The following is a 24,852-nucleotide window of genomic DNA, read 5'->3' as shown; positions in this document are numbered from 1 at the left end:
AGGTGCGAGCTGGTCCTGGTACTGGTCGGAGGTTTTGTGTGTGAAGTTGCAGACCGCACTGTGGAGGTGTGGGCAGCGAGAGGTACAGGACAGACCCCCACGAGTTCAAGTGTTTAAAACAACCTAAAAAGGCCGACTTCTATTCTCTTTTGTCTCTGCCTTAAAACCTCAGCAACAATGGGAAGGAAAAGGGTAAGTTGAAAATATGTACGCTTATGTGGGATTTCTCTTTAAATGCAGCGCGTGTGTTTTTAAACCAAACACACGCGGTGTCTTTATGTTGCGTCGCTACAACGTTTCTTTTGGAGACTGCATGTGCAATGTAAGGCTCGAGTTCCTCGGTAGGCTCCATGTGCAGGAATGGAGTCCACCTCCACTGTTCTCAGGTCTGTCGTGTCTCACCCTGTTGATACAGGGAAGTGGCGCCTTTTTACTTAGCACGGCGCAGCACGCGTCTTCACCGAGCAACTCGGCGCGTCGGCATTGTTTCCTCTAACGCAACCACTACATCCGCGATCCACTCGCTAAACACGAAGCTGATGTTTTAATAATATTTAATGTTCACCGTGTGCTAAGGCCAAACAAAGGGGTGTACCCAGAGACCGTCGATGCGCAGGTCCTCAAGAAAATTTTCTTGCGTAATGGTTATTTGAGCGTATTACCGCGAGGACGCGCTACGGGTTTTCGCAGCGTTTTTGGACCGTGTGAAACCAGCCGCCATTGTGGAGATATTTAACCCACGTTTATGCGTGTATTGTAAAGAAAAAGGCTGGTGTGTTTTATTTTCGTTATAGCGGCTGATTTATACGACATCTGGTCGTTTTTGCTAACTTTGTTTACTAAGCGTCGGGAGAAGTTTTATGGAGTAAACTCCGAACATGCAGCACCGTGCTGATGTTAGCGCGGAGCGCGTGTTGGAGGTGGAGCGAGCTCATTTCCCCCCTTTTCTTCAACTAGCTGCAGCATCGCGATGTGTGCTTGCAACAAACACCCTAGATGATCTGGGCTTCATTATAAAGTTTTAACTCGCTTAGTGATTATAGAGAAACGTGTCAGACCTCCCCCACTCACTTTTAAGGTTGCATAATTTCTTTGTGACTTAAGGGGAGGGAGAGGTGCCCATCCCCCCTTTGCACTACACACCCACTTGAGCTCATGAATGGTTGTTGTTTCTCAACTTACTAATTTTTTTTCTCCTTTCTGTCTCTCGCAGAACAGCACTGCTGCAGGCGATGAAGAGGTTAGTATTCCTGTCCCCGGACGCCCAAACTGCCCCCAAATGGTTGTTGCCGTCCAGTGTCCACATCTGAACATTTTGTTCTTTTGTCTGTCGAGAGAGAAAGGGGTGGACTTGGTTGATGCAGGATGGCTGTTTGCAAAGTTTAAGTGCAGCCCAGGGTTATCTATGCAAGTCAAAACCTGAAGTACAAAGACTGGCTGGGTCTGCCAGTTGGTTTTATTTTGCAGGTTTTAAACCTGGTCACTCCGTATTTGGTTTGAATAAATGATCAGCCTCTAGGGGGCACTATTAGATTTGTTGTGCAAATGGCTCCCTTGTCTACTTCGCCTGTTTTCAAGTACCCTGACACTGTTGATGTTTCCACATTTTTGATGAGAATTACCTAATACATTTTTCAGATTTTCTAACAGTAAGCATTAAGTGATAAAATTGTTTATTAGACTTTGAATAGTTTTCCAAATACGGACAGAGAAAATTCATATTGAACACATATTGTCTACATAGGTATCGGTGCCATTGAGGAAGTCTTCAAGGGTGCGATCGGTAAGTTCCACAAAGCCCAACAAAAATTGTCACCTTAATAAACAATCAGCATATTTATAATGTACTGTATATATTCTGTTGTCCTAGTCTGATACTTAATTGTTTTGTCCGTACATTTGTGTTACAGAGAGAGGATGAACCTAAACCACTGCCAGAAAAGGCTAAGGTAAAACAAGTTTTTGTTGTTGTTCATGTCATTGCACAAGAGCACGACATTCAACAAAAATATATTTCATGCTGTTTGTTTGACCCTGTAGGCACCACCCAAGATTAAAAAGGTGAAAGAGGCACCAAAGCCAAAGGCGAAGGCTAAGGGAAAGACCACGGGGAAGAAAGAAGAACCTAAGGAAGAAGAGGAGGAGGAGGAAGAAGAAGAAGAAGAGGTCCCAGCAGAGAACGGAGACGCCAAAGCAGAAAAGGTAAGAATTTCTTTTTTTATGACGCATGTCTCCTGAAATTGGCTCGTTTGCAAAGTTCAATGAGAATAAGGTATAACGACTGTTTTCTCCATCCTCCAGGAGGAGGCAGCAGCAGCGGAGGAGACAGAAGAAAAGGAGGACAAGACGGAGGAGGAGGACGAGGAAGAAGAAGAGGAAGAGGAGGAGGAGGAGGAGGAAGAGGGAAAGAAGAAGAAGAAAGCAGCAGAGTAGTTACAAAAAAACAAACACTCAATTGCCAATGTTCCCCATTCCTCTTTTCTTGTACAATGCAGAGAATATTTTTATCTATTTTCTTAAGACAGCAGTGTTTTTAGGGATGTGATTACAAAAGTGCTTTTTAAAGGATACTACAAATTACATTCAGTTTCATGGCTTCTGTGAAGGGAAAGTTTGTGGGGTCTCTTTCATTGTACTTGTGTTTTCTTTGACTTCTTTTTTTGTCTTAGGTTGTAGTTTTCTGCATGATCTGCCGTCGTGTCTTATCAAGTCAATTTGATGTTCGAATTAGGAGAGTTTACCTGAGACATTCCCACGTCGTCTTGAGGGTTTTTGTCACCTGTACTGCTTTGGAGTTTAATACATCCTAATGTGTTTGATAGGAAATGAGATGATTAAAAGTCTGACAGTTGTGTTTTAAGCTAAGTAACATCTTCACAATGTTAACTTGAATTATTTTCACTAGTACTGGCATTGGCCACATTGATTTTTCTTTTCTTTTATGCAGTCTGTGATGGTACATTTTTGAGGACAGTTAAATAGATCCACATTCTGTTAATCATACTTGCTGTTTTGGTCCTTTCAGGTTAACTATTTTCACCTCAGCCTACAAAATGTATTTGCCGCAAATTTGTGCATATGTTCAATGTGGTTTTTGGGATTTCTCTACTAATGTACAGTTTCCTCCTTTTTAAAAAAACAATAAAAGGATTTTTCTTTAATTTGTGTGAAGTGCTAATTCAAAGTGGAATCAGCTGAAATAATCAAGGGTGTCATACAAGCTTTTGATACATGGCCTCATGGTCAAATAGTATTCAAGGACCAATTTTAATTGATAATGTGCTGAAGTAGTGTCTGTTCCAATTCTACCAAAGTTACAATACATAAAGTTCAGAAATGTCAGTGGGCAGTTCAACTAATTTTGCTTGTTGATAGTTGACACACTTATACCATGGTTTCATCAAGGACTTTTCTTTGACCTTGTTTGAAAATCAGAAATTGTAGATGACTTATTCAGAGTTCAACTGAATTTGTAAAATATGAATATTTTGTTTTTATTCTTTCAATTACCCCACAAAACTGAACTCCCATGGACAGATCAACTTGTTTGTGAACCCCAGTGCTGAATATCCTTTTGGACTCCTGTTTCCTTCAACATTCCATCAAGTGTAATGCATTCAGAATACCATGCTACTAAACCCAGCCTTGCTTGACCCACAGCATATCTGATAAATTACCCTGTGGTAGAAAGAGTGACACGGGAGTCAAGTGTGGCCCTCCAGCAAGAATATTTTACTTTTTACTTTAACAGTTCACATTTAATTTATTCAGGATTTTTCACAAATTTCCTGTAGATAACAAAATGAAAACAAGACAGAAATCCAATGAATTTTAACCTTGTGACAGATACTGTTCCCATGACGAGAGATAGATGCAGGCTATGGTGCTTCTTTTTCTGTGTTGAGCTGTTTTAAGTCTAATAAACCTACCAGTACATAGAATGAGACCAAAATTGTCAGCCGTTTAAAACAATGTTTGTGTTCAAGCTTGGAACATTTCATATATGAGTAATATCTTTCTTGCCAGATGACTATAATCATAAGCTGCTTTAATTCTTAGTCCTCATTTAGTCATACATGTTCAATTTAGGATTGCACTATTAATCAAATCCTCTCTCTTTTTTTTGTACTTAAATAGACATCTTCATTTTCACCGCACCTATATCCTGGTTGGCCCATGATGAACACGGCTGAAATAAACAATGGCTTTCCAATGAAATTTCATACACCACAAGTCAGACATTTTTTTTTTTAATTCACAATTTTATTTTAAATGTAATCAGTTCAAGTCTGGAAATAAACCTTAAATGGTATAATGGTGATGAAAAAAAAAAAAAAAGGAAATAGTAGTGTTGATTTAATAGAAAACAGACATCAATAAAGATATGTAAGAAAATCAAGACCTGAAAGCTGAAAGCCCACAGGTATAAAGGCACAAGTAGAGGACCAGCACAGACTCTGGACCTAAACCCTGTCAAACTGGTTTGGGATGAAGTGAACAGGAGGTCAAAAAGTTTTATTTCTGCAGCAGAGTTGAAGAACAACTTTTCTTATTTGATTTCTATTGAAGAAAGAACATTGTGAGTTTGTACGGTTGTTGAATGAGTCAAAGTGTCCATGTGTCTAATTGCTTAATTTTCAGAAACATTGAGACATGAAACTACACCTGGAAATAAATGAAGCTGAAACTTCTGGTGCATATGATTACATAAATATGATCAAATATAGATATTACATCCTTTCACTCTACCAGTCAGGCCAAACAGCCACAGCTATTTCCATTCAATTCTCCCCACAAACCCTCCTTCCCAACATCTGCTTATTAATCATTTTATTTCCCCCCCAAAAAACATTGAACAAATTCATGCATACATATTTCCACTCCCACACTACACACGTCACATTCCTTTTTACTTTCAGATCAAACCTACTTACTATCAGGTTGTAGTAAACCCTAAAAATCGAAGTTTTCACATTCAATACTGTTCATCTTCCCTCTCAGATTCATTCATATATTCTTTCTACATCCATATCATTCATAACTTTCTTCCACGCTTTCTCGTCAGCCGGTCTTCTCACGTCTTTCCCTCTTACACATCTGTACATCACTCATGTTTACACACACATCAGACCCACTCTGCTCTCTCCTTCACCCACATACATTTCTACTTCCTCTGTTATCTCCCCACAGCCTCTGTCTCAATCATATCCACCCATTCTTCCAGCATTGCCTTCTTGATCTTTTCCATCTCCCCTTCGCTGTACCCCACAACACTTCATCACCCCTTTCTCTTCTCCCTCATCTACCACTACCTGTGCCCTCATAAACCCAGGTACATACTCATAAACTAAATCCCTCACCTTTCTAATCCCTGCTTTCCATATCACCCTGTTTACGTTCAATATATCAATTGGCTGATATGGGCCATTCAAGATATGCACCGATATGAAAACTTTTATTGGATTGTATAAACAATATGCATTTATGATTATATTTAACATTAACATTTCTTTTTGTCTTAATTCAAGTTCTATATATTATATAGAACTTGATATTTGTGTTTTCTTTCAATTTATCTTTATTTCTTTAAAAAATATTATTTAACATAAGAATCATTTACAATTATTTCTAATATATGATAGTTTTTTACTCCTTGATATCGGTATCGGCACTGGCCGAGTTCTCATTGTCTGCTGCACATGTGTTTTTACTCACACAAGGTTATTGTTTTGCCGTTGTGTTATTATTGTGTTACTGGGGGTTAAAAACAGTCAAACAAGTGGAAAAGGGGCTTGAGACAGACCAGCAACATTGTGTAATTTCCTTTACCTTGAAACCGCAGCTTAATTAAAATGAGTTTGATGCTTGAGTTTGAATATGGAGAATGTTTCCTCCTTCAGCAGCAGCTTCAACCGTCAGAACCCGGTCCAGCAAGTTGAACTGTTAAAAAAGATCAGGAAGTTATTAAAAACCAGAGTTTATCTCCAATATTCAGCAGGAAACTTTTAAAATAGGAAAAATTCTAAACCGAGTTTTGTCGGATTTGTTACAGCAGCAGCTCTTCTGGTTCAGGAAGCCGAGGATCATGGATCATTTTTCTCAACCTGAAAAAATTCGTTAATAGCCCGAAGACAGCCCAAAAGAGTTAATCATCACATGTGACTATGGAGTATATATATATATATATATATATATATATATATAGTGAGAACGTTTTCACACTGGTTATTTTATCTTTCGTGTTGTTTCATGTTATTTTCAGCCGCTTGATGGTGCTCTGTTGTTTTCCTCTCGGTTGATGTACGAGGCAGCTCACTGTGCTTTAGTGGCTGTTTGTATCTGTGAGTGCATGTATGATTCATATACATTAATAAAATAAAATAATTTAAAATCTATTTTAAGATGCAGTTTACAAAGAGAAATAAATAAGTGGATTTATAGAAATGTTCATTTTTATTTTCATTTCCCTGCTACTTTTCCTCGTATTTGATTAGTTTACTAGATTCATTCTTTTATCTGATCCACCGCAGGGATGAATAATAAACCAGAGGAGAGCTCTGTTTACTCTGATGTGAGGATACGATCAGCTGCAGGTGAGGTCCATTACAATTAAATTACAATACATTGTTTATTTTCATTTTTTAAAGGAGAGATATAATACTCATGTTGAGGTTGATAATTTTAATTTGTGTTTTTGCTTGAATTTGTTTTGATGCTTTCTAATGTTGAGAAAACACATCACTTTCCTCAAACTGTTCATTGCTGGTCAGCTGGCTAGCTCTGTTGTGATTGGTCAACAGATTATGTAGGAAATGTCTGCCTCCACTCGTGCTTAAACTGGCTTCGTTACAGACTAGCCGTTAGGCGTGCATTATGCAAATGCGGGACAATGTGACCTAAAATTGGTTAAAATTGCTCAGGAAAACAAACTCTTGGTGCAATTTTGTCATAATATTGTAAGAAAAAAAATCATTTGAACTTTCAATAATTTCCTTGAGTAATAATGTCAGGGTTTAATATACAGTTTTGTCCTTGAACTCCCTGCTCTTTCATCGCTCTTTCCAAATATGACATTTTGAGAACGATATGTTAATATTACATTATTAAAGTAGTGTTTTGACTATAAAAGTTTTTTTGGATGTTCACTCTTCCTTCAGTGATGATTTGAGGGTTCCAGCTGTTTTTTTTCTTTGATGGTGAGTGTAATATTGAGCCCCATGGTGGAAGAAGGAGACATGACTCGTAATCTTCACCTGGTAATTAAATTTTATTGTTGTCACCAGTCCTGTGCAAGCACAGATGTGCAAGCGTGCAGAGTTGAAAAAAAAAAGGAAAAATACTAAGAAAACCCCTGAAAACTCTGCAAACTGTAGTAAGACAACCAATACTAGGCCCCTGACCTTGGGCTCCAGTACACACAGCCTCCAGGCCCAAGCTTAACTCTGCTCTGAGGAGCATCTACCCCCTGGCTTTATACCGGAAGCCCCTCCTACAAGAGAAACCATACAGACAAAATCTCTACAAGATGTGAAATTGAAAATATTGATCTACCCATCAGCATTTCACCCGACCTAGCCTGTCGGAAATATCCCTATGCTCTATTATATGGGCACTAAAAACAGCATTTCTGTGATAGCAGTCAAAACCCCCCTCTGGACTGGCTTTCATGTGGTTCACTCCAGATTGCCCCCTATACAAATGGAGTTGGAATCTCCCTCTTCCTGAACCCTGCATGAAGGCGAGAGAGAGTGAATATAACAGCCAAATAAAACTGTGTCTTAAAGGTAATTTCCAACTACTGGTTGTGGACCCTGTGTATAATTACAGTTTAGCAAGATTGAAAGGTTTATGTGAGTGCTAGCTTAACATGCTAGAATGCTGGCTAATGCCACAGCCATGCTAATGCTGCTGATACTGAGGTGCTGCGACCAATGTTGTTAACATAGCATATGACTAGTATAACTGTGTCCCTCGTTTGTGTATGTTAAGTTTTTGTCAACTTCTATATTACAGGGCATGTGGTAACCCCATGACAGTGAGTCTTTCCAAGATGTGTCTCCTCTGAAGCAGAAGCAACACCACCCTCTGCTGGCGGCAAAGAGAATCATCCCCATAATCAACACTTGTTGCTTTGTGACCATTGAAATTTGGGTTGTTTTTTTGTTTTGTTTTTCATGTTCAGAAAAGAAGATAAAGGTACAATGTGGTCGTTGTATTGCAAGACAACATTTTCATGAGTAAAAATGTCAGGGTTACATATACTGTTTTTTCCTTGATGGTGAAGCAGCAGCAACAGCACCCTCTGCTGGAAGCAAAGATAATCATCATCAACACTTTTGTTGTGACCATTGAAACTTGGGTTTTTGTTTTTTTTAATGTTCAGGAAAACAAGCTCAAGGTGCAATGTTGTCGTAATATTGCAAGAAAAAGAAATGAGAATATTCAATAATTTCCCTCAGTAATAATGTCAGGGTTTCCCTTTTTAGGGCTTGTCCTGCTTTTGTCTCCATTGCAACTGTTTTCACTCTCATTTGCACTAAAGCAGCTGAAATCGATTCACTATCACTTGGTGTTATACTGTGACGATTAAGCGTTCCCTTAATTATATTTGGAGCAGTGTTTATATGTATAATTTGATTTAAAATATATTAAGTGCCGGTCGAGACGTGCACAGTCACGTGACGTAATGACGTGGAAAAGCAGAAGGGTTCTTGATCAGCTCCGAACCTGCAGCAGCAGCACTCGGTGTGGGAGAAGGGGGCTGAGGGGACAGTGGAGAGCAGACCTGACACCAGTCCTGATTCCCGTTAATAACACGTGGACTGTCTTTTTGTTTGTTATCTATGTGAAGCTCATTTGGACGCGATGACGAGTGCCGATGACGTGCGGGAAACCGTGAAGGTATTGATTATTGATTTTGATTCATTTGTTCACTGGAGTTGATCAACTTTTGCTCTTCTTGTCTCGCAACAGCAGCTCACTGTGGTGTTGTAGCCCACTGAGGGTTTTACTTGAACCTGAAGATACTGAGATTTCTCCTCTTTTCATTCCAAATTATTATGCAACACGTTTAGTTAGTTTGATGCGATCGAATTTTTTTATTGAAATCGTTTGATTTTTGCTTCTTACGTTGAAACTCTTGCGCCACGTTCCTAATATAATATAATAAAAATAATTTTGAATCTTTATTCTTTTATATGCAATGGGGGAAATATCAGTACTTCAATAGCGTATACTGTTTGTATCATATTGTGTCATTACTGCTTAAATAATGAGGTGAACAAATTAAATATATATTCTTTAAATGTTCTAACAGTTGCTGTGGAGGTGGTTCGATCCATTTTAATAATAAAGCAAATCTAGTTATAATGTTAAAAGTATGTAATTGTAGTAAAATGTGATTTATTTCAATTTTTTTGTAGTAGAATGTGAGTGTTGAAATGTTCTAGGTGACCATTTAGACTTTCCCCTACAGAGTGTAAAAGAATGTTGTTGCATGTCTGAGCCATAGACTTGGTTAATACTTACTTAGCACGTTGCATAACATATGTGTGCAGAAATACTATGGCGGTCGACTGGAGTCCTCCTGTGACCTGCAAACAAGTGCTGCCTCCTGCAGTTTGTCCTGCAGCCCACTGCCGAGCAGTGTCACAGACGCACTGAGGCTGGTTCACCCAGAGGTAACCAAAAGGTACAGTACCTCTGCATTTTCTATGTCAACTTTAGTGTTAAAGCACATTTAAAACAGCCAGAGTTAACCAAAGTCCTATACGATCAACATGAACAAAGAGAAATGCAAGAACACATTTCCCTTCAGGATCAATAAAGCTATCTAGCGTTCTATCTACAGGTCGTTCAAAGGTTTAAATATCTTTGTATGTCTATCTTCAAGAGTAGAAGGTACGGTGGCAATAAGAGATTAGATAAAAAAAAACTACCAATTAAAAGCACACACTGCAGCCATTGTCTTCATGAAGGAGACAGGTCACTGCATTGAGAAAATACTTAGTGAACATCTCTGTGAATACATGGGACAGTATAAACATATGGCTGAAATCTCTGCACAGTCAATGACCTACATCTAGTTCATCAAAATCACATCCAGTAGAAAAAACCCTGGATACCACAGGATGATCTTTGTAATGTCCATACACATCCCATCATTGAACAGTAACTTTGTATTAATGCACTCTTGTCCTTAACAACACCCTCTCAATCTCCAGATTCTTCGGGTGCGGCCTTCCCTTCCCCGCGAAGCTCGAGGGCTGCAGAGTTGTGGACCTCGGCAGCGGCTCCGGCAGAGATTGTTATGCCTTCAGTAAACTCGTTGGCCCGAGTGGACACGTGACGGGGGTCGATATGACGGAGGAGCTGGTAGCTATACATGCATGTACACGCCAGCGACTCTTGAGTTCTGTACTTTCTATTGATTTAACTCGTCTCTGTTTAGGTCACTGCCTCTCGTCAGTACATTGAGTATCATCAAAAGAAGTTTGACTACAAGGAGCCCAATGTGACCTTTGTCCAGGGGTACATGGAGAAGCTCGGGGAAGCTGGCATACAGAGTGACTCAATGGATGTTGTGCTGTAGGTTTAGATTAGAGCTGTTTAGGTTAGAGCTGCTTTCAGACATGCACTGAACTCAGAAGATCCTCCGGACATTCTCTGGAGGGGCCGTGTATGTGAACACAAATTTCCCATTGAAAGCCTCCTGAGTTTCTGCGGACTCTCTCCGGCCAGTCCCATAGTATAAAGTCAGCAGAATGTCCGGAGGAGCCGATGTGAGAACACAGCAGGAGATCCACCGCAGAATTACGAGTGAGTGGGAGGGTTACTTACGTTTCTAACACATGACAGACGTACAACTGAAAAATAGCAAAAAGAAAACAATTAGTGATGAAGCAGCGGTGCCACACACGTATAAGACACAGACAAAGATGTCAACGCCAAAGCTGGTGTCGATGTGCTGTAAACAAAAATGCGGGATCTCTACAGCAGGATTCATACGTTACATCCTGCCTCTGTCTTATGCACCACCCCTCACCTGAATGCTCCGGAGATTTCTGAGTCGCTGAGAACTGCAGAATCTCCTGCTGCGTTATTAATGTGTGAAAGGTAACTTTCTGAGAAAGTCCGGACCCAATTCTCCAGAGGTCATGTCTGAAAACAACTTATGACTCTACAAGATCTGACAAATAACTTAATCATCTGTTACTCGCAGAGAGCTTTGTTATGTTGATAAAAACCTTTTTTGTCCTTCTAATCTATCCAGATCCAACTGTGTCATCTGTTTGTGTCCTGATGAAAGAGCAGTGCTGCAGCAAGCCTACAACGTCCTCAAGGTTGGTCTGAAGAATTTCTACCAACTAAATTAATAGGGAAAGCAGTGCTTTCCACATGCACCGGCTAATAGTCGACTACTCATCGAAGTTGAGCCAGTCACTTTATCTTATTGTGTCCTTTAATTTCTGGCCACGCTGCAGTGACGCGGGTAAAGTGACGTCGATTCAAGTAAAGCAACAGTTTCCTCGGTTCGGTCCTCAGTCTGAAGGAGACTCGCTTTGCTTAACAACAGCATGGTTGGTGAAGCTAATACTTGTTTAGCTAATGGCTTAAAGGGGATATATTGTGTTTTTTCTTACTTTCAGAGGTAAATATTTGATTAATGGGTCCCCTTTAAACAAAATGTCTGTCTGTAGTCTGAGTTAATGGTTAATTGGTCATGAATCTGGTTTAACTTTGACCAACCCCCCTCTCACAGTGTTCTCGCTGCCAGTTCTCCCCGTATTCGCATTTGTTTTCTCCAGATACTCAACCTGTTGGCCCTGCGACGGGCTGGTGACCTGTCAAGGGTGTACCACTCTAAATTTGAATAGTTCTTCCATGTGTCATGCCACACCAAACAAAAGTTTGTGGAAATGTTGGTACAAACCATTTATGATTTGTATCCTTTTATACAGGAGGGAGGTGAACTGTACTTCAGTGACATGTATGCCAGCAAAGTTGTTCCTCAACACATGAAGCATGATGCAGTCCTGTGGGGTAAAATAACGCTGCACCATCATCTAAAATCAAGTTTAAAGGCCACGCATACATAGTAGGATCACTTTATCACTGATAAACAGAATGCATTCACTGTGGTTTTCTTCTTTTTGGTGTTAGGTGAAGGAATGGGTGGCTCTTTGTTTTGGCAAGACCTAATTGCATTGGCCCATAGCATAGGTTTCAGCACTCCACATCTTGTCTCAGCAAGCCACATTGTGATCTACAACAATGAACTCAAGGCAAAGGCAGGTAATGGAAAAAAAAAAGGGGTAAGATTGAACTTTAAAGACGTGTGTAAAGATCATTCTACAGCTGAGCCAGCTCTTCGTTCCGCAGGTGATATCAGCTACGCTTCAGGGACTTACCGGCTCTTCAAGCTGCCCAAACGTCCAGTCGTGTCTAAGGCAACAGTGACCTACAAAGGAACTGTGGGAGATTTCCCAGATCAGCTGGACTTTGATTCATCACACTGTTTCAAGGTACTTCACAAGTGACCAATTGGCGTATTGTTACAAGAAACAAAAACATTAAAAAAAATACTTTAAAACACATGTACTGTATCATTATGTCAATGTTTTCTTTCGGCTTTACAGAAAGATGTTGCAGTGGAGGTAAATGGAGAGATGGCAGCAATTCTCCAGAGTTCCCGTTTCTTCCCTGATTTTGAAATTGAGATGTCGGATAAACCTGAGTCCAACTCAGAGTCAACACCACAGGTAGCTGGTATTTTTGGTTTAATGGCTAAGATGCTTTAATTCTAATTGATAACTGGTTGCATTCACTGTATCTTGAACCATTTTGTGCATGCAATCAGATATAATTATTTGAAATTGTCTTAAATTTCCAACTTTAAATATGAAGAAAAACATCAAATTGCACCACTTAAACTTTGATTCTAAGAGATACTTAAAAAAACAAAAACAATTTAAGGTTTAAGGCTCTACACCAACAGATAACAGTGACCACTGATGTTCTTCATTTTTTCCTCAGTACTGCCACCTCAACCCGTTTCTGTTGGCTGACAGACTGGGGTCTTCTGTCAAACAATGCTCCAAAACAAGCAAAGAAAAAGTCTAATGAATACAGAGGAAATGGATTTGAAGACTCTCCTCAAAAAGGTTTTGCAGATTTTGTTTTTACAGGTTACTTAAAGCCTTAATATTTGTATGTGCTGACCATCATGTACCTGTGGAGATGTAGTCAAGGATTGTTTTTTTTCAGGATATCACATTGTCTGTTTGTGTTCACAGTCAATGCTGTTATAGTATAATACATACATTGCATCATCAACAAAAAACATGTTGAACAAAAAAAGTTCTCACATTTCAACTGATGAAATATAAATGAAAATCTCACTAATGTTTGTGTCTCCAAAATCTTTTCTCTGTTGTGGTCGCTCAATGATTTATTAAAGTGTGTGTGTAACACAAAGTGAAGGGGAAAAGGACAAGTAAACATTACCATAGTGAACCCACAGTTGTTGTAGAACCAACACTCCTCACTTCTCATGCTCAGGGAACACAGTCTTAATGTAATGAAGGCTGATAATATGGATAACCAGTGGTGTTCAAACTCTTCACATTAATTCAATACCTGAGCAATACTTGTATTTAAACACGTATTTCCTGAGTAACTAAAAGACCTTTTAAGATACTACAAAGTACTTTCTTAATTCACTTTCAAGAATTCGGGTTCTACAATTCAAGATAAAGACAGAACAAGCTACATCTCTGCTGTAAACATTTGCGGTATATTGGATAAAGGCATTACAGTACATATGAAACAAAAACCTCGAAGAGAAAAGTCAAAGTGAATGAACTGTTAATTATCAACATATTTCTGTATTTTAGATTTCAAATAACTTAAACCCAAATTCTAACTTTATAAACTCTTCAAAGTGGATAAATCACATTGTACTATTTTTGCAGGGATCTTAAAATGTAAAGCTTACCAATATATTTGGATATACTGATGTATATGGCCAACACAATTCATTAATGTGTAATGGTTTACACACTTTACTTTGACTGGTGAAACTAATTTAGACGTATCCAGGCAATATTCATTATACTGAGATCAGATTATTCACTTGATGCCCAAAGTGGAAATTCAGTAAAGCTGTGTGTGGAAACTATGGTAACAGGTTTTCTGAGTAAGAGAAGAGGTCTGATTGGCTGGCAGGAGGCCAGATGCAGTGAATGGACAGAGGGGGAGAGGAGTGATATCGTCCGTGAGTGGCATTACTCCTGAACACAGCGGCACTCTGGTCACATCTGCAGCCAGCTCACGTCATCGGATCTGAGAAGATTAAAAAAGTGAGAAAACTAATATTCAGTAAAGAGCAGTGACCAGGTTATGAGGCACTAGTGAAGAGGAAAAACAAAGCCTATCAATGTGTTGACCAGAGCTTCGACTGTGTAGTCCCACTTACTCAACTGAAACCCAACTGCACTGTGGATATTACCCATGATCCCCGGCTTCCTTAACCAAAAGAGCTGCCGTTGTAACAAATACACCAAACTTGCTTTACTCCTGAACTTGTTGGATCTGATTCTGGCAATTTAAACATTGTCAGTGAACCCTCAAACTGACAAAGCTGCTAATTTAAGATAAAAAACGTGTTCCTTTGAAAAGGGTCAATGTCGTGTTCACAGCTTGTCTCTGTTAACCCCAAGTGGCAAAACTATTTAAGGCAGCTTTAATAATTCAAACTTAACCCATGTTGGTAATGGGGGTGTTTTAATGCTGTCCAATGGTTTGAGCTGCTTTATCACAACACTGGTAATAAATGACATACCACAGCAAATATCAAAACTGAGGACTTCATCAGTGTGTCCTGTATATGTGGGACATATGTGAACATTGTACAATATCACTCACTGAGCCTGTGTCTTTTTAAAAACCTGCCCAGTGGCCATCAGCTCTGCGAGACGAGCCACAGCAGGATCGAACATCAGGCTGGCCGCAGCAACCACCACCTCATCCCTGTTGACAATAGGAGAAATAAAATCATTTTTAATTGAGACAAATCCCATAAAATCATATTCATATGTATCAGGAGTTATTCCACAGCTGCTTACTTGATGTAAAATGCCAGGAATTTCCTCTCTTCCACTTTGCCTTTAAATATAATTTCTGTGTATCCTTCCCCGTAGCCTGGACGGAGGAAATGAAAAGGTGAAATGTGATCGAAGCAACCAGGGCTGAAATATTCTGATGTCAGGGTGAGATTTTCTCCATAACTACTAAATAAAATAAATACATGTATATCTATTACCTGTGTATCTAATGCTCTTCCCAAGCAACACAGTCCAGAAGAAAGGAACCGACTTAATTTCGGTTGGTTTCTTCAGCATGTTCAGAGCAGCCACTCTTCCTGAGGTAAAGGAAATAAAGAAACCACCATAAAATTGTCTGGAACAAAAATGTGGAAATAAACAGAACAAAACGTGCGTCTCTGACTTCAGCCTCTTACCGTGAGCGTGTGACATTTGCCAGTGAGCGATGTTGACTCTTTGGTCGCCACGAATGGCCAGAGGGAAGCAGGTAACATCTCCAGCACTGAAAATATCAGTTATATTGGTCCTCATGAACTGTTAGAGAGGATACAGCATTAGCTTTACAAACACAAGTATATAACATGATATCTACTATTCATGTCAGTCATCTGGACACAGGGATTCAGGTAATATAACGTGTGTTTGACCAGAAGTATTCAAAAACATGCAATTCAATCCAGCAAGTCATAAATTTAAAGCTGTAAAGACAAATTCTTGTTTCATTAGCTATGACAGTAACACAGTGATTCAGTGTTGTTGTCCATTAACTGTGTGTTACCTTGTCAACAATCACAGCTTTCCTTGAATCCACCTCCACCCCGCTTCCTTCCAGAAAATCTGAGTTAGGGATCACACCTGTAAAACAGATCTTTGGGTTGGATTTTTTTTTTTTTGCGGAGCTGAAAGATCTGAATGTGAAAGACTCTATTTGGGGAATTTGAGCCGAGGCGGCAGACGCCTAATTACCGATTCCAGCAATCACCACATCAGCTTCCAGGACTGTACCACTCTTTAGCACCACCTCCTTCACCTGAAAAACATAAAATAGGAATCTGTGATAGAAAATACATCCGCGGCATATTGGCGGTTCCATGACAAAATGCTTTTGCATTGGGAAAAAAAAGCACATGTATAAATAATAAATCAAATTCAATTCAAATCACTTTATCTGATGGGAACTTCATCTGTGTAAAAGCATCAGTGCACATATGCATAGCCGCCTATAACTGTAGAAGTAATAAACAAAGAACAGTGTTTAAATGAATAGATCAGTCTGTCTGGTGGGTGTAGGCACAAAGCTGGATTAGTCCTGAATGTGATTGATCTGCATCTCTGACCTGAGGGTAAGTGGCTGTAGTGGCTGTGTAATGTGTGTGTGGTGCCTGAGGCTATTTGTATTTCTTTCTTCCAAATAAAATAAAATTGCTGCTTCAGCTTCAGGGTCCAGGTATAGCTCACCATCATGGTTTACATGGACACTTGAATAGAATTGATTTACTAATAATGTTATTAGTAACACCTACTAAGACAAGGGCTATATGCTAACAGAATAAAGTTAGATTTACCTTGCCATTCTCCCCTTTAATCTCAGTGACTGTGTCATTCATGTAAAACTTCACGTTTTGCTCCTCCAACATCTGAAGGGGGAAAAAAATATGATATTTAATAGAAGACAAAAAAGGAAAATTTGTTTTCTCACAGTAAAAGATGAATCCCCTCTTAAGTACTTACTTGCATCGTCATTTTGCCGATCTCCGGGCCCAGAGACCGCTCATACGGGTAAGTGGAAGTGCCCACCATGGCCACACTGGCAGCTTTGTCTGATAAGAAGGACACCACCTCCATACCTATTGTGTGTTAATAGTAATGAAAAACACTTAAATAGCCTGCCTTTACTTTGCACTGTCAAATGCATTTTTTATATTAAGAGAGAAAGCTATGAATCATCACTTTACCTGATAATCATTCAAAGAAACAAACACCTACAGAGCTCATTGTTGCAATGTAAAGAAATCGAATGTGATAACCTATGAAGGAGGCTCCGATGACCACAGCCTTTCTCCCAAGGCAGGAGCTGTGAATCTCTTTGGCGTCTTCATGGTTCTGCAGTACGTTCACTCCCTGCAGGTCCCAACCAGGACAGCTGAGCGGCCGCGCTCTGTGAACACGATCAGGAACGTCACACCGCTGTGGAAATCTATGTTTCTGTGTCCAACTGTTTCTAAAAGACTCGAGGAGCAGGATTGTGATGACTCTAACCTGCAGCCTGTTGAGATGAGGAGCTGGTCGTAATGCTGCACAGTGCCGTCACCCAACTTCACCGCCTTGTCCGCGGGGTTTACAGACACCACCTGCAAAATAAAAAAACACATTTCTTGACAAAGACCAAAGAGAGTTTTTCCTCAAAAAGGTTCGAAGACATCACGGAGAGTTTGCGTCCTTTTCTTCTCACCTCCTTCTGTGTCCACATCTCTATTCCATGTTGTTGATAAAAGTCACTTGACCGGAGGAGGATGCTGCTGCTGTCCACGTTCATAGCCTGAAAGGAGGTTTATGCCACTTACCAACAATCTACATATCAATACAGGATACAAACACAAATGATGATCGAGTTCTTTTATTTTGATCGGGACAGTGCTCATCTTATGATAAATGAGCCAGAGTTAGGTGAACATGCAAATTTCCATCTGTTGTTCTTAGCAATTGCTTAAAAAGTAAGATTACCTATCACATGAAATTACAAATGTCCATATCAGTACAATTAAAACCCTCCAAACTAACTGTACATAAAACCCATGATTAGAACACTACAGAAAACCACAGATATAATACAAAGCCACATATACACATATAACCTAAAGTTTATATGTGTATATATATATAAAAGAGTGGGATAATTACCTTACTCAGTTTGGGTTTGTCAAACGGAGGGAGTGTGTCTTTGGTGACCATGATGATACGACCCTCGTAGCAGTTCTGTCTCAGCGTCTCCGCACAAACCAGCGAGGCCGGGCCTTAAAAAAAAAAAATCATATTCACTGTGTAACATACAGATATTTACTGATAAAACCTATTAAATACACAGGCTATGTTCTTAAACTCTCGGAAGGGCCTGTATTTATTATATCTAGTCCTTACCTCCTCCTATGAGCAGGACAGTATGTTTGATGTCTGGTACCATGCTGCACATGTCCTTCACTCGCCTGGTCAGATTAAGAGACTGAGGGAAACACACAATCAAGGGAATGTTTAAAATAGGGTATTTATATAAGGAAACACTGTGGTAATTTTACTGTACGTGTGTTTAACTTGCTGCGTCTTACTTTTTTGTCGATGGAAACGTACACCTTGCCATCTTCAACTTTGACCTGTTAAATTAAATTTTTAAAAGTGTAAGTTCAGAGGTAAAAGGATTTTTTAAAAAATCAATATTTGGATAGAATGAGTAAGTATCGTGAACAATATTAACATCTGGTAACAGAACTACAAATTTTATGAACTGGGGATAAGTACTAATTTGCATATTTACTGCTTCCTTCTTGCAAAGTTTTGATTAGACACTATGAACTCAATGTGGTGAGTAACCGGAATTTCTAGACATAAAGATCCAACATACCAGCTGATTAGTCTTATTATAGTGTTCCTCCATGTAATTAGCTTCTTGGCCAAAACATACAGTATACCATTAAAGCTGTTTTCAGATATGAACTCTGGAAAATGTCTGGAAAATTGCGTCAGGACATTTTCCAGAGTTTGCCTTCACATGTGAAGAGCGCAGCAGGATATTGTCTGGGTCCGACGCATTTACAACAACAGGAAAAAGTTGAGAATTTTCAGGAGCCAGGACATACAGCATAAATTCCACTGTGGAAAGCATGCTGTTTTTGTTACAGCAAATCAACACCAGCTCTCAAATCTAGTTTTCTTTCTTCAGCCTCTTCGACGTGTATGACACCTCTGTTTCATCCTGAGATATTTGGATTATTCCAGTTTTGTGTCCATCGCATGTTAGAAACGTCCTCAACACGCCCACTTGCTTGCTGTGAATATTCTGGAGATTTTCCTGCTGTATTCTCACATGACTCCCTCCGACATTTTCCAGCCATTTTACAAGGGGGAATGGAAAATCAAATGAATGGGTGCAATTTGTGCAGATAAACCACCACGACTGTAACTAGACTCTTCTGGATTTGTTTCTGTCATAAGATCAGTAAATGTTATTGGAGGTTGGTCTCTACAGCCGTGTTTCACCTTATAGCTGGGAAGACAGTCTAAACCTGGATACTCTTCAATGTCTCCGGTTCGGACGTTAAAACAAGCCCCATGAAAGGGACATCTGACTCTGTCACCAACCAATGTTCCTGCATCATCAGAGGACAGAGGGTTAAATTCACTCAAAGCAAAAGCCAAAAACATTTAATTGAGTAATAAATCAGATGTTAATGTGCAATGATGAAAGTTTACCTTTGATAAGAGGAGCGTTGTAATGAGAGCACCGGCTCCCAACAGCACTGTACTGACCGTGGGTACGGACCAGCAGCACTTTTTGCTCCCCCACAGTTACTTCCCTCATCCTTAATAAACACACGACAGACAAGGAGACAAAACAGTGAGGAAACAAATCCAGTTTACTCAAACTAATCATGAAAGTATTGATCATCTCGTTTTCCCTGTGAGAAGAAGACTTACTGTCCATCGTTCAGGTCGTCCTCCTGACAAACCAGTCCAGTCACCTGCTCGTCCCCTAGTTCTTGACACTGACTCATCCTGAAACTGTGAGATATGAATGTGTTGAAAAAACGTGTGAGTTGTTCGGCCTGAATTCCAACTGACTGTGAGTGGAACACGTGACACAGGCACCCATCATTAACTATGAATGAAAAGAAAACAAATACATCCTTATATATAGAACCTCAATTAAGAATGAAGCAGTTAGTCTCTTATTAGGAGTTTCATCAAATTCATTGTAGCCACGTCTTAAAAACCCTATATGATAATGATCTAATATTTGATATATATATTATATATTTTTATGTATATAACCTACAGGAATAAAGAGCAGTGAAATTCAAAATGTTGTGTGATGTTCCTTTAAGCTCCTTTTCATTCCCACTTGTCTGCTGTCGAGACCGTTTCAAGAGCAATTCAATTATTGAATACAAAATGATGTGTCACTGTTGCAGATAATAACAGTGTCACTTCAAAACCAGTTGTTTTGCAGGACACACCTTCTACACACTCCTTCAGGACAACATTGTAAAGCAAATACCAGAAATACAAAGTAATGCGCATGAGTGCATACATCTCACAACCTGATTTCTCTGTCCTCTCCCATATAAAATGGCAAAACATTTTGGGCACTTTGAATGTTTAGCTTCCTCTCCATCACATGATAACACAATGGAGGTATCTGATTGGTCCAAAACTCCTTCTGCAGCACGACAGCTACATACAACCAGACTCATGAAGAACTAATCTTCAGAGACAAGCACAATAGAGACTTCTGCAACAGATGATGTGACCACAGCACACATCCCTTTTCTCTGGGATCACATGAGTGGACAGAAACCACTGTGACATGTTGTTAACCTCCATTACAAAACTGCCTCAAGTGAACTGAGGATAATCTGGGCTCTGGTAAAGGCAAAGGGTGGTCACACCAAATTGGGGCTGCAACTAATGCCTATTTACAGCACTGTATTCATTATTTCCTTGGCTGATCATTAATGGACACATCTGATGGCAGTAAGAAATGCCCAGCACAGTTCTCTAGAGCTCATGGTGCCTTGAATTAGATTTTTGATCAAAACAGGACTTGAGTGATTAATCCTGTAATCGACTAACCATTGCAGCTCTACATCAAACACCGATATCATTCCATTTGTGTCTATTTAATGAAACTTGCATGCAGATATAGGCTTATATAAACAAATCATTATTTAGACATCCTCCCTTTATCTTTAGCGCCCAGAGCTTTTACACTCGTAATTGTAACCACAGCTTTTAGTTTGAGCAGACAGAAGAGAAAACCGTATTATTCTGAAATCAGACGCTATAGAATATAGGATCTCCAGTGCACGTGAAAGGCACCGCATGTTATCTATTATATGCGACCTGTGTATTTTAATTGCGTACATGTATCGACATTAATGGGAGAGGTATGAGAGCTCACCTGTTTTCCTTCACCTGACAGTGATCAGAGGAAACGATGCTGCTCTGCTGATACACTGATCGTCTCCCCTGCACGCACACACCGTGGGTTGGTCGGGCACGCGCACTGACTACTCGAGGTCCACCTCCCACGTGACTGCCAGGAGGAGCCATGTGGTCCGGCTAAAGCTCCTCCCACCACGAGGGAGGGGCGGAGGAGATGAATGGGACATTACGTTTGACTTTATGAACATAAAAATATTGTAAGAAAGAACAATGTTGAGGTGTTCGTACTTGAGTACTGAGAACCAGAGGAAGGGGGAAATTAATGGAAACTTGTCTTATGATAATGAGGGGTGTTGTCCTGTGGATGTGTGGTTTGTTGAAGGCTAAAAGATATCCCAGAGGATAAGTGTGTAACTTTGGATAACTGTGATTGTCAGGTTGTCAATGTTTTTGCTCTAGTCTAGATCATTGTCAGTGAGGCAAATCAGAAAACAGTACAACTGCTCTGCATTTTTTACGCACCTCTAAAAAGCCATCACGTTTGAAAAAAATCACTTTCATATTTGTGAAAACGTCATTTTATATATTTGTATTTTCTTTCAACAAGAAAGATTTCACTGCTTCTACCCCAGCAGGTTACATTTAAGAGGGGACTGTTTTTTACTTCTCCACATTAATAAGGCAGATATCATTAGTATAGTTATACAGTGCATCCGGAAAGTATTCACAGCGCTTCACTTTTTCCACATTTTGTTATGTTACAGCCTTATTCCAGAATGGATTAAATTCATTTTTCCCCTCAAAATTCCACACACAATAACCCATAATGATAACGTGAAAAAAGGTTTTGGGAAATGTTTTGCTAATTTATGAAAAAATAAAAAACGAAAAGATCACATGTACATAAGTATTCACAGCCTTTGCCATGACACTCAAAATTGAGCTCAGGTGCATCCTGTATCCACTGATCATCCTTGAGATGCTTCTACAACTTGATTGGAGTCCCCCTCTGGTCACTTCAGTTGATTGGACATGATTTGGAAAGGCACACACCGTCTATATGAGGTGCCACACTTGACAGTGCATGTCAGAGCACAAACCAAGCCATGAAGTCCAAGGAATTGTCTGTAGACTGCCGAGACAGGATCGAATCGAGTCACAGATCTGGGGAAGGGTACAAAAAAATGTCTGCAGCATTGAAGGTCCCAATGAGCACATTGGCCTCTATCATCCGTCAATGGAAGAAGTTTGGAACCACCAGGACTCTTCGTAGAGCTGGCCGCCCGGCCAAACTGAGCGATCGGGGGAGAAGGGCCTTAGTCAGGGAGGTGACCAAGAACCCGATGGTCACTCTGACAGAGCTCAAGCGTTGCACTGTGAAGAGAGGAGAACCTTCCAGAAGGACAACTATCTCTGCAGCACTCCACCAATCAGGCCTGTATGATAGAGTGGCCAGACGGAAGCCACTCCTCAGTAAAAGGCACATGACAGCCTGCCTGGAGTTTGCCAAAAGGCACCTGAAGGACTCTCAGACCATGAGAAACAAAATTCTCTGGTCTGATGAAACAAAGATTGAACTCTTTGGCCTGAATGCCAAGCGTCATGTCTGGAGGAAACCAGTCATCGCTCATCACCTGGCCAATACCATCCCTACAGTGAAGCATGGTGGTGGCAGCATCATGCTGTGGGGATGTTTTTCAGCGGCAGGAACTGGGAGACTAGTCAGGATCGAGGGAAAGATGAATGCAGCAATGTACAGAGACATCCTTGATGAAAACCTGCTCCGGAGCGCTCTGGACCTCAGACTGGGGCGAAGGTTCATCTTCCAACAGGACAACGACCCTAAGCGCACAGCCAAGATAACAAAGGAGTGGCTTCGGGACAACTCTTTGAATGTCCTTGAGTGGCCCAGACTTGAACCCGATTGAACATCTCTGGAGAGATCTGAAAATGGCTGTGCACCGACACACCCCATCCAACCTGATGGAGCTTGAGAGGTCCTGCAAAGAAGAATGGGAGAAACTGCCCAAAAATAGGTGTGCCAAGCTTGTAGCATCCTACTCAAAAAGACTTGAGGCTGTTATATTTCCGTTCTTTATTTTTAATACATTTTAAACAAACTTTTTTCAATTTGTCATTATGGGGTATTGTATGCAGAATTGAGGGAAAAACTGCATTTAATCCATTTTGGAATAAGGCTGTAACATAACAAAATGAGGGAAAAGTGAAGCGCTGTGAATACTTTCCGGATGCACTGTATGAGCCATTGTTGAATATTATTCCAGACCTCCTGAGCTGGTTTGGTTTGAAAGCTCTCTTATCTCCCAGGTGTCTATTAGTTGTTAGCACTTCTTACATGGTTTCAATTAGATATGTGTTTGAGGTAAGTTAGATACTTTTCACATTTTGCTGAGAAAAATGTCTAAACTATTTGTGTGGCAGTACTTTTCTTTCCTCTCCCATGTATTATTTCCCAGCTCTTTGACCCTTAAGGGAGCCAACCCCTTAAGTCAGCCAAATAAAACATTAAGTATCTTCAACTTTAGCTGCTATAAAACAGCAAAATGCTGCTCACACAGAGGTATGAACAATTTGATAAGTCATAAACAGCCTGATATAACCCTTACAGGGTCACTTTCTGCTGAATGAGTACTTTTACTTTTGATACTCAAAGCACATATTGCTATGAATACATTTGTACTTTAACTCATGTGGGATTTGTATAGAAAGGCTTTATGTAAAATATTTTTTTTCACAATGATGAACCAAGTATCACTAAAAAATCTGAGTATTTCTTCCACCACTGTTCTTTTATCATGAATGTTCATAGGCAGCTAAGAACTGAACAATAATTCTAACAAATTTGTGTTTTTCTTATTTGCAAACCAACAATATTTCAAATGGATCAGAATTGTCTATAAATTCCATGTCTCATTTTATAAATGTTTGTAAAATGTTTTACAAGCCAAATATCAATGTATTGATATTTCACCTTGTCAGGGTCAAATCACCCATATTGACAATATCCCTGTCAGAAGTAATATTGGAGCTGAGGGACATGTGTCCGGCACAATGCACCACGGTGCTTGACCAGATGGTGGCGCTGTGTCATTCACGTTCATGGCTGTGACTTGAATGAAGACAGCGCTTCCTCGGTCACTAACACTGAATGAAACAACAGTGGAAAGATGCTTTTCAATAAAAAATATATTTTCAGTTAGAATATGAATCAACATTAGTGTTAAAACAAAGAATCAAACTCAGTCTCTCACATGTTATTTATTTACATGTGAAATAAACCTTTTCTTTCTATAAATGTGAACCAATAAAACTTATGTGGGCTTCAAGTGCTCCTCGTAATTTACAACTTCCTTTGTCAGACAGACCTTTCAATTGCATTCCTGGATTGTGGTACTTCTGCTAGACTGTGATGAACCCCTCCTTGGTGACTGTTATTTTATTTTAGAAATATAGCACTCGAGCGAACGCAGCTCCAGAGGAGGATATCAGAGGACATTTAGGCTAAAAACATGGTGTAAACGACGCCGGTTCGAGCCCAAGCTTACGGACACTTGGATGACACCACAGGAGC

At 39.9% G+C, this 24,852-nt stretch overlaps 3 protein-coding genes across 5 annotated transcripts; 2 read left to right on the top strand and 1 right to left on the bottom strand.

Annotated features, from left to right (window-relative positions):
* The first annotated feature begins 19 nt into the window (after window positions 1–19).
* LOC118106091 (histone H3.v1) lies at window positions 20–3,161 on the top strand. The gene is made up of 6 exons (XM_035154320.2): window positions 20–192; window positions 1,214–1,240; window positions 1,745–1,783; window positions 1,911–1,949; window positions 2,041–2,202; window positions 2,302–3,161. Exons 1-6 carry the CDS (start codon window positions 178–180, stop codon window positions 2,431–2,433), a joined length of 414 nt encoding a protein of 137 aa, XP_035010211.2. The 5' UTR covers window positions 20–177; the 3' UTR covers window positions 2,434–3,161.
* Window positions 3,162–7,687: 4,526 nt separating this feature from the next.
* zgc:153372 (uncharacterized protein LOC767695 homolog) lies at window positions 7,688–13,406 on the top strand. 3 transcript variants are annotated; one of them, XM_035155090.2, is made up of 12 exons: window positions 7,688–7,784; window positions 8,014–8,151; window positions 8,852–8,901; window positions 9,558–9,691; window positions 10,224–10,374; window positions 10,451–10,587; window positions 11,273–11,342; window positions 11,961–12,042; window positions 12,163–12,294; window positions 12,382–12,524; window positions 12,639–12,761; window positions 13,036–13,406. In XM_035155090.2, the coding sequence occupies exons 3-12, from the start codon at window positions 8,866–8,868 to the stop codon at window positions 13,120–13,122; spliced, it is 1,095 nt and encodes a 364-aa protein (XP_035010981.2). In that variant the 5' UTR covers window positions 7,688–7,784; window positions 8,014–8,151; window positions 8,852–8,865; the 3' UTR covers window positions 13,123–13,406. The 3 variants fall into 3 exon arrangements, with proteins under 3 accessions (XP_035010981.2, XP_035010980.2, XP_035010979.2); XM_035155089.2 differs by having other exon boundaries at window positions 8,014–8,196; XM_035155088.2 differs by lacking the exon at window positions 8,014–8,151 and having other exon boundaries at window positions 7,705–7,784.
* On the bottom strand, window positions 13,407–21,404 carry aifm4 (apoptosis inducing factor mitochondria associated 4). The gene is made up of 19 exons (XM_035155086.1): window positions 21,277–21,404; window positions 19,794–19,877; window positions 19,569–19,678; window positions 19,356–19,465; window positions 18,428–18,472; window positions 18,243–18,324; window positions 18,006–18,118; window positions 17,557–17,643; window positions 17,364–17,455; window positions 17,132–17,262; window positions 16,836–16,951; window positions 16,670–16,741; window positions 16,071–16,134; window positions 15,883–15,959; window positions 15,521–15,638; window positions 15,323–15,421; window positions 15,126–15,201; window positions 14,926–15,030; window positions 13,407–14,343 (listed from the first exon to the last, which is right to left on the bottom strand). Exons 2-19 carry the CDS (start codon window positions 19,868–19,870, stop codon window positions 14,313–14,315), a joined length of 1,605 nt encoding a protein of 534 aa, XP_035010977.1. The 5' UTR covers window positions 19,871–19,877; window positions 21,277–21,404; the 3' UTR covers window positions 13,407–14,312.
* Between the last annotated feature and the right edge of the window lie 3,448 nt (window positions 21,405–24,852).

This window comes from Hippoglossus stenolepis, chromosome 4 (genome assembly GCF_022539355.2).
Source record: "Hippoglossus stenolepis isolate QCI-W04-F060 chromosome 4, HSTE1.2, whole genome shotgun sequence".
NCBI classification, from domain to species: Eukaryota; Metazoa; Chordata; class Actinopteri; order Pleuronectiformes; family Pleuronectidae; genus Hippoglossus; species Hippoglossus stenolepis.
This window is presented reverse-complemented; position numbering and strand designations above follow the sequence as displayed.